Source organism: Amphibalanus amphitrite, unplaced genomic scaffold (genome assembly GCF_019059575.1).
Source record: "Amphibalanus amphitrite isolate SeventyFive unplaced genomic scaffold, NRLGWU_Aamphi_draft 000583F_arrow, whole genome shotgun sequence".
Classification (NCBI taxonomy): Eukaryota; Metazoa; Arthropoda; class Thecostraca; order Balanomorpha; family Balanidae; genus Amphibalanus; species Amphibalanus amphitrite.
This window is the reverse complement of record NW_024882077.1, coordinates 159,624-169,432: the sequence shown is the minus strand read 5'-3', so window position 1 is coordinate 169,432 and position 9,809 is coordinate 159,624. Positions and strand designations below refer to the sequence as shown.

At 49.0% G+C, this 9,809-nt stretch overlaps 1 protein-coding gene across 1 annotated transcript in view; it reads right to left on the bottom strand.

Moving 5' to 3' along the window:
- Positions 1-2,643: 2,643 nt before the first annotated feature.
- Positions 2,644-9,809, bottom strand: part of LOC122394294 (TLR4 interactor with leucine rich repeats-like) — a 33,144-nt gene continuing 25,978 nt past the window's right edge. The window contains exons 3-4 of the mRNA XM_043391053.1: positions 6,086-6,219; positions 2,644-4,469 (exon numbers count right to left, since the gene is read on the bottom strand). Coding sequence (XP_043246988.1) covers positions 3,522-4,469; positions 6,086-6,219 — 1,082 coding nt within the window. The 3' untranslated portion in view covers positions 2,644-3,521. The remainder of the gene's footprint in view (positions 4,470-6,085; positions 6,220-9,809) is intronic.

Sequence of the window (9,809 nt, the reverse complement as noted above, 5' to 3'; positions counted from 1 at the left end):
GCAGGGGAGGCGCTGAACTCTATGGTTTCTTTGCTGAATATTTTGACCGACTGCTGCAGTAACTGGTCGATCATTAAATGTATTTTGACTTTTGAGTGTTATCTACACAGCACATAGGTTGTAATTTGTCTAAATTGTGGAAGGTGGAAATTTCATTAGTGACTAAACAACAAACAAAACCTTTTTCTTTTATAATTCATATTCGCAAAAAATGTGAATTGCACAATATGCATTTAGTACTGATGCGCGACGAGAAAATTCGAGTTTGATCCGTAGGTTATTTGCTATGGTAGGTATGTTTCACCTCGTGCATGTTAACCCGCGCCCCGCTGGGCTATTCAGCCATACGCGCCCTGCTGGGGGGGGGGGGGGAGGGGGGGCAGATTCTGCCACCCCCCTGTCTAACTTCCGAACCGATGGTCGTAGAAAGACGGGGAAAACGGCAATCGAAAGCTCTCAACAAGGCGGATCTTAAGAGCCCAATTTTTTTTGCTTAAGTAGGTCAGAGGTCAGGTCAAGGTCAGGTCAAGGGTACAAAATGCAAGTTTCTACAGTATCGGCCTTGCACCGTAGTTGCCGAAGAATGGACTGAGACTGATTGCCCAAAACGTGTTCTTAGACTACCAAGACAATATTCGTTGCACACAATGTCATTCAAAGGTCAAGATCAAGGTCAGGTCAGGTCAGGTCAGGTCAGGTCACCAAAAACAAAATATAGAAAAGGGCATGTGCGACACATGTTTTATGGGTCGTTTTACTCATGGAATTCAACAGGCACACTCAATAAGTGATATGGACCACCTCTGAATGAAGTTCAGGTCGAGGTCAGGTCAAGGTCAGGTCAAGTGAGGTCAAATTTTGAAGTTGGTTGTTAAGGCCTAAAAAAGTGTCTATCCGATGCAGTTTTTCCCGGCGAAGCGAATGGTGCTATTTTTGTTTCCGTACGAGGTCTAGAACTTCAAAAAAAAATCATTTTTCAAAAAATTTGTGTGTCGTGACGTCATAAAATTTTGAATAACTCCCACATTTTTGAACCGATTCTTCTAAAAATTGGTATGTAGGTGCACATGGACCACTTCTTTGACATATATTCCGGTTTTTTCGATAAACTCAAAATTTTGGATTTTATGAATATTTTCCCAAAAAAGGCAGTTTTTTGGAAAAATTTTGGCCAAAATCCAAAATTTTCAAAAAACCGAGATAGCCATTTGATAGACAAAGTAGAATCACGTATAACCTTTTTTTGTTACGTCTTGATTCCTTTAAAAATGAAGATGTTAGTGGCGTTTGAAATTTTGCCGTTTTTGAGGCGAAAATGGCGAACATGACGTCACTAAAACGTCAATTTCTCAAAACATTTCCGAAGGATTTCGCTCAAATTTTCAGGGAACGTGTCAAATTGATGTATGATAAGGTACTGAAAGTTTGACGTCGCTGGCGTAACGCGTTTAGAAGTTATTGGCGAAAAACGGGAGGGGGGGCAGATTCTGCCCCCCCCCCAGCGGGGCGCGGGTTAAAGTGCCGGTTTTTAAAAGCTTTCAACTGAGGAAAAATCACTACAGTACCTAACGCTTCTTTTTTCTTGTCGTCTAAAAAACATTCTTGTCTGTAAGACACATATATCCCGCGCACCGACGGGGGGGGGGCGGATATCCGCCCCCCCTGAGGTTTTTCGCGAATAGCGGGAAAACCGCGGCGCGTAGCGCCGCGAAATTTGGTATGACTATTCCCTCATCAATTTTACACATGGTGTGCAAGTTTGAACCTCCTACCTTTTAAGGTCAGGTCACCAGGTCACTTTGAATGACCCAACCTCAAGTCACTTTTTTGCAACTTTGTCACCGTGCCAGAGCTACAGTAGATGTCGGAGGCCTTTGAAAGTCGCAGGATATTATTAGGTCATTAGTAGCTACAATTTGTATATCTCAGAATTTTGATATCGGTGACCTAAGGTCAGGTCAATTTCGCGACCTCCCCATTATAAGTCAATGGGGGAAAAATCAACTCCCTGTTTTTACCACTAAAACGGGTTGGAATGGCCCCATATACCATACATGACTTCATATACGATCGACCTTCACTACCTTGAAGTCTGTTTTGCTGTTGGGCAGCTGTGAGGTCATGTGACGTCATCAAAGGTCACCAAAGGTTTTTGGCCAATAACTCCGTACAGGAACAAGATACAGACGCGTGGGTGGTCTCATTGTGTTCAGCTCGTCAAGACGCATCGAATGATATGCATGATGACCTCGAGGTCACGTGACCTGAGGTCAACCTTTGACCTTGACCTTTCGAGGTCAACATATATATCATTCGATGCGGATTGACGAGAGGATCACGATGATGCACTTAGTTTGTTCCTATCTTGACTAATTCGAAAGTTATTCGAGAAAACTCTCTCCATATCTAGCGCCGCCATTTTGACTTTTTCGACCCCTGTGACGTTATCTTTGACCTGACCTGAAAATGACCTTAGTAAAAATTGTAGATCTTGACCGTGCGTATCCGATGCCGTTTACCGCTTGTCGCTATCTTGCTTCGTTCTCGAGATCTCAGGGGGGGGGGGGCGGTCATCCGCCCCCCCCCCGTCGGTGCGAAGTTGGCGCAGACCCCCGTCGGTGCGCGGGATATTGGGCAGTTATCTAGTGAAGTTACTGTATTTGGCACATCCCGAATTCACAAGCTCATCACATGTCGCACACACTTGCCATCAGCACCATAACTTTACAGAGAGCACACATTGGTGTCGGTTTGAGGAAACCGTGAATTACAAACAAGATAGGCACACAAGACCAAGTTTAGTCCAACCGGTGTTAAGTGTTAACGGTTATCTATTTTTCAGTATTATTTACTTTTTTACAATTGACGCCCTTTCCTTCAACACGACAAAAACAGGAACACCTCAACATGAACATATAAAATTAGGAAGACAACCTATGTTACTAGGGCACATTTGTGCCAATTACATTTCCGAACCAATCGCTTCACCGTCATTTGTAAAATTGTGGAAAACGAAACGCTTGAATGGAAATAGCATGTAGCTGTTTGCTTAAAACAACCTACAAATACCCTTGGCAAGTTCAAATAATATGTCCTTCACACAATATATACCTATCTATGATCACGACACTTGACCATTAATTACATATATGACTTAGAACCCACACTCATATAGTCATGTCGAAGCTATTCTCACGTCTACCGCAGTGAACACCGAACAGTCTCGATTTCACTGCTGTGGCACCTTTGCTCACCACCGCATCACTGGCGCTGCCTGCAGCTCACAAACACACGAAGACTAGTTCATCGAACAACGTCTCTGCTTCAATGACCAGAACACAGCTCGCTTTGTCATGAGAAACGTTCTGAGGGATGAGTCCCGAACTCGGAACGGGCCAAGTCTGAGCTCCAGGAGCCTGATGACGAGCCGTCATTGACGAGGGACTCTGTTTGACCCATGGGTCTGCCCCACCGGTACCCTTGGGAGGTCCGTCCGTACCACAGTTCTCTCTCAGCGTTCATCACACGGGAAGGTCCGTCTCCTCGTCTTCGTCGCTCTCACCCGCGTCCACAAACTCGCCGGGGGCAGAGTCGCTCGACTCGAGTCTCGTCCGGCCCACTCGACCGGGCGAGCAGCGGCTGCGTCTCCATCGGTAGAGCACCCAGCCGAGCAGAAGGCCCACCGCCGCGAGCGCCGCCGCGCCGGCCGCCGCCGCCTGCCACCACTCAGCGCCCTCTGTGGAGTGCACCTGCACACAGCGGCGCAGCGGCGGCGCAGAGGACGCCACCGTCGCGCCGGCGTCCACCACCCGTGAGCTGTCGGCGGCGATTGCGGAGTGGTATGGTTCCGTGGAGCACACCCGTACCGTACCCGCTCCCACAGCTGCCCATAGTGTCACACGCCGTACCGCACAGGACGCCTCCACGGCTGAGAGGGGTCCGCGCGGCCCCAGTACCACCACAGTCACGGCGCAGTGTTCTAAAGCCTGACCCTCCTCAGGGGTGACGCTCAGATGCGCCGCTACTCGACCTCCAGAGGCCACCTCCGCAGATAAACTCTCCAGCCGCGGAAGGGTCGCTGGAGATGGAGTCAGCTCTGCCCACTGACACACAGAGGGCAGAGGCAGCTCCACACCAGAGAGCAACTGCCTCAGGGTGACGCAGAACTGGTACCGCTCGCCGGCCGACAGGTCCACCGACCGCAGCGCCACCTGTAGCTCGGTCGGATCGGTTGACTCGAGCGCTTCACACGGCTGAGTAGTGTCGGGTCGCGACGCTAGCGCCACCTGGTCACAGTGGTACGGAGACAGGCTGGGTGCCACACTCCATCGGAGTCGGACTCCATCGCCACCGGGAGTCAGCTGGGCAGACTCCAGCCGGATGACGTCATCCGAGACGGAGTCGGAGTCGGAGTCGGGTGGGCCGGTCGGAGGCTCGCGACAGGTCAGCTGATCGCGTTTGAGGTCCACCTGAAGCAGAGGTGGGATAGGGAAATTCAGTAAGCTTTAGTTAGACGGAAGACTACTCGCTAGTCATACACATGAGGAAGCAGACGAGTGAGGTTGGACACTTCAGTCAGGCTTCACCGTTCCGTGCTTCTATCCTCAGGATACTGAAATCCTTCTCCTCCACGCCGCAACCCCCTCCGGGCTGGACAGGCAACTTTATCTCATGCGGGCTGCTCCCTTGGAGCGGCACCGCTGCTCCCGAGGGAGCGCACCCCGTAGCCGGGTGCAGTGAGTGCCTTGGGGCTGGGTGGCCTGTCCTCTGGACGGGCTCAGCCCCGGCGACTCACTAGGGTGCCTGCCCAGACCAATGTCTCCCCCTGGCCTATATCCTATCATCCTCCCGGCTCTGAAATGGTCTTACTGGACCGAAAAGGGCCTAACCCAACAAAACAAAAACAAAAACAACAATCAGTCAGGCTTGGCAGACGAGGGCTAGTACAGACACTGTGACTGTGCAACAGAGTGGACGCCGACAGCGATGGGGTTTAGAGCGTGTATTGTCTTGTTTTGGGCACATTTTGGCCCAAATCAAACATTGCACGACCCTGGGACACGAAGGACACGCTAAGGCTAGTCAGTCAGTACTGCATAGTCCTGCCCACACACTGGGAAGCTGATAAGAAAAGTGTCCAATGCAAGACTCGAGGCTGTACAGACCCGAGTGACCACCGATGCGGGGAGTTACCATCGTATGCACTGTGACCATCGTGCCCGTCAGTGTACATTACATAAATTATCGTGACCGGCTTAGTAAACAGCAGAGAGGTGCGGTGTATGCCAGTGCAATCGCGTCACTTTGAGTTCAGAACAAACAGCTAACTACCATGTCGAAATCGGGCCTCAATGTTCAGTTTTTCCTTGTTAGCTTTGCCAATATTATCATAAGTCCAACGATACGTTATTTATTGTGCATCGAATGATAAAAAGACCGGCAGTGCAGACTGCACCGTCGCTATTTAACTCACTTCGACCTTTAAAAGTCAGACAATTGATCTTAAATTCTCCTACTTGTAACATATAATCGATATAATTGCTAAGCAATTAAGCATGTTGTGCCAGTTGCAACATTGCAACGCAATAACGAATGATTGAAACTCATGCAAAATACGATCTCGTCAAGGTCCTTTAGTTCTCGTCAAAAGTTGTTTAATGCGCGTTACAAGCAAAGGGAAGGCATGCTGCATTACCAAACAGGGAGGTGTTTTCTCTATGGCACTTTGGTGTTACACACTAGCTGGACCTTTTCTATTTCCATGGGTGTTACGTACCAGAGGGACATTACCTACCACAGAGGCGATCTCTATCACCACTAGTAAGACGTAACGTGCGTATCAACGGGACGTTATCCATTGCGGTGGGAGTTACGAACCAGAGGGGCATTCTCTATTATTATGGGCGCTACGTACCAGGGGCTTTCTCTATTGCTATGTTGTTATATACCAGGGACTTGCTCCAGATTATACTGGCATTGCGTCCCAAGGGACGTTCTCTATCGTATCGTCATGTTGTTACGCACAAGCGGAGCGTTCTCTATCAGCACTCGGAAGGGCGTAACGTATCAGAGGATCGTTACGTACCAGCGGTGCGTTCTCCAGTGCGGTGGGAGTTGCGCAGGTGATCTGTCGCACATCCTCGTCCTCAAGCCAGGCGCTGCTGTCGGAGAGGTAGGTGGCCAGCTCCCGCAGTCGGCAGTCGCAGTGGAGAGAGTTCTCTGGAAGAGACGGATGAGAAACGGTCAGAGACACGGCGAGGGAAGTAAAACGTTCTCTGGAAGAGGCAGATTAGAGAGGGGCTGTTAGTGTAAGGGAACGAGAAGCTGTCTGAAAGACACAGATGAAGGACCCTCGGAGACAGCGGAAAGAAAGAGTTCTCTGAAGGTGACAGTCGACAGACCATAGGGAAATCAGAGACATAGCGAGGGGCATTGTTGTTCAGCGCACATCAGAATAACGGAAGAGTAATTGAGGAGGTATGAACGACAGAGCGGAGCACAGAGAACCGCAGCAAGCCACACAAACCGACGAGGAAGGATGCTTCGTTCACAGGTGAAGAGGGTAAATCGTTCAAAAGTAGGATGGGACCCGAGTGAAAGAGAGAAGAGATACAGACAGAGAAAAGTGAGAGAGAGAGAAAAAAGAGGAAGAGAGAGAGGGAGAGAGAGAGAGAGAGAGAGAGAGAGAGAGAGAGAGAGAGAGAGAGAGAGAGAGAGAGAGAGAGAGAGAGAGAGAGAGAGAGGAAGAAAGGGAGGGAGGGAAAGAGGGAGGGAAGGAGGAAGGAGGGAGAGAGGAGGGACACGAAATATACAATTTAAAAGTGCAATAGAACTAAATCATTATCCTAGGTTAACTACTCAGTCATGAGAACCCGTCCCGACCAACCGCTCCACTAATATCGATGACTGATGCGTTTTGAGGTTTCTTAATAGGTTCTGTAATCGTCACTGGGGTTCATTGGAAGTCAGCTCGACCTTGATCCGTCCTACACGGGAGCCCGAAGTGACAGCGCTCACGGAGAGTTTATCTGAAACAGATGTTATCGTGACCACGCCATTAATTACATGGTCGATGGGATTATTGAGAGTCTGAACAGACCTCTAAACTGGGTAGCTGCGGCCTGCTGGCTTCTGGTTATTAGCTCCGACTTATCTTGTCATTTCGTGATAGAGTCTTTTTGGGCCAGATGAGTGTTTCGAAAATCTACACGTTTAGTGGAACAAAGCTGTGCAGGTGTTGGGACATGAAAGATAGGGTCATGAAAGATAGTCGTAGTCTGGTGTGTTGGCGACACACCGGGAAGGGCGTGTTGTTGGCAGTTGCACTAGCATTAGCATTAGCACTTGCATTGGGTGGATAAAATAGGACATGTATTTACAATAGCCGTTTTCACGATGCCTACTTGGTACACATTTGGTTCACATTAGGTGCATATTTGGCACAGATCTGGTCAAATTAGGCTAATTGTGTTTATTAGTCTTCAGTTTGGGTTGCAGAGTTTCTCATATACCCGACCTTTCACATTATCAGACATTACCTTCGATTAAAATACTAAAATGAATAAATATGATATGAAGGTAGGTATTTGTTGAAAAAGAGATTTGGTACAGGTTTGGTCTAGTTTGGTGCTTCGCCAGATAACCCATCGTGAAAACGGCTAATATGTTTACCCAATGTTGGACAGGTCGAAAAAGAAGCCCAACGCTATTTCCAACACAGGAGATCAAATAAATCGACCTTACGCAATGCGAGCCAGATTAAGCTCCCACGTTTATGAACTAAAGGAATACGAAGTTCCTCCGTAGCGATGTTATATAACTTATAATGAAAACTCTGATTACATAAGATATTTTTAGGACGTGATCGGCTTATTTCCAGATAAAAGTCAAAGATCGGTGATTGGAATATGAGATGTTTTGCGTCCCTCATTGCATTTCATTCTTTTTCTAGTTCTTCACACCAAGCGCTCTGCAGGCGTTTTACAAACGAATCCATATTGCCCACACTGCCTGTGGGCCATAGTATGATAATAACCAGCAATGCATTGCTAGCGAAAGAATTGCTTGAAATTCCCGGAGAAATGGAAGTTCGATTCTTGGAATACGATTTGGAATGGTGCAATGACCAAACTTCAAACGTTACTTCGACCATACTAGACTTACTAGCGTAAAAAGCAATAAGTTTCATGCGCAAAATGAGACGAGGGTGGACGAAACGAGGCACGGGTTCCTTTTGGTACCGATGTATTATGATCTGTGCTTCTCTGGGGACATGCTAAATTGACACATCGAACAGCACAATTCACATCAAACTACACCAAACGCTGGTCCGCAATTTCCACCACAGCAACCATCACAGCCATATTCGGAAAATGCGCACCGATCTACCCACGCTTTCGCCATTACACATGTAGTACACATGTTCAAAGGGCCTCTCACTCGATGAATGAAATGCATGTCGGCATTTACATATGGCCCGCCCGTGGCACGGCAGGCAGTGTCGCCGTTGGGTGGCCGCCGCAGCACCCGTCAATGGGTATGCACTGTGGGCGGTGGGCGGGTGCTCCAAGCCGCTCTCCGATATGTATCACTGGTCGGGCGTAGGCTGACGTCCGTCGCTTCAGACCTATCCAATAAACTGCCCAGCCATGGCAGTGCAAGGCCAGAGGAGTGCTGGCGAGGCGGCAGGGCCGGCGCGGCAGCGGCGGCGGGGGCGGGGGCGGGGGCGGGTGAGGACGAGTGGGCGGCGGCGGCCGACCGGACTAGCACCGCTGCTCGGGAGAGAGCGGAGAGAGGGGAGAGAGCCGACCTTCTGAGGGTGGAGTCGCCGGGCGGCAGCGCAGAGACGCACAGATAAGGCTGCAATAACGCCTGATCAACGGACGCGCTCACGAGGGCCCAGTCGAGCCCCAGAGAGGAGTGGAGGGAGGGGTGCGCGCGCCACACACACGGAGAGAGAGAGAGAGAGAGAGAGAGAGAGAGAGAGAGAGAGAGAGAGAGAGAGAGAGAGAGAGAGAGAGAGAGAGAGAGAGAGAGAGAGAGAGAGAGAGAGAGAGAGAGAGAGAGAGAGAGAGAGAGAGAGAGAGAGAGAGAGAGAGAGAGAGAGAGAGAGAGAGAGAGAGAGAGAGAGAGAGAGAGAGAGGTGCGCACTGGGCGCAGGACAAGGAACAGGAACGGTTCGTACCCGCTGGCTGAGTTATTGTAACGGTGCGCGCCGGCTGGGCGTATGGGAATGGTTCGAAGATGGCTGGATAGTGGATTTACATAGTGTGCTGGGAAGTGGTGCTGAGTGGCCATGAGAGACATGCGTGGTTTGGTGCTACGCCACAAAACCAGCTTCAACACCTGTGGTCATAATGATAAAGCACAGAATCAGATTGATACATAGTTGCAATGTACATTGCATGACATAATGCGTTGGGACAATAAGAAATTCCGATCAATTTAAAATATTTCTTAAAAATACTTCACAAGAAACCAATTTGCTACAAAGAAAGGAATATACCACTTAAAACCCTTAGATTACGATCACTTTCCGCAATCTGCTATTTCACCAATGTAAGCGGCATAAAATAAGCTCGGCATATTGCATCATATGCAGATTCAACTCCATCAGTGCATTGCCTCATTCCCGGCCGATCAGTGATATAAACGTTCTGCGCCTGAGCACCTCACGCCAAAAGCATGCTTCTCAATCCTCTGAAATTCCACTGAATTCCATTTACGCTCAAATCGATAGTCCTAATACATTTATCGAACGTCTGCACATGACATGCTTTCTGCGGTAACAGGTCGCTCCACTCCTTCAA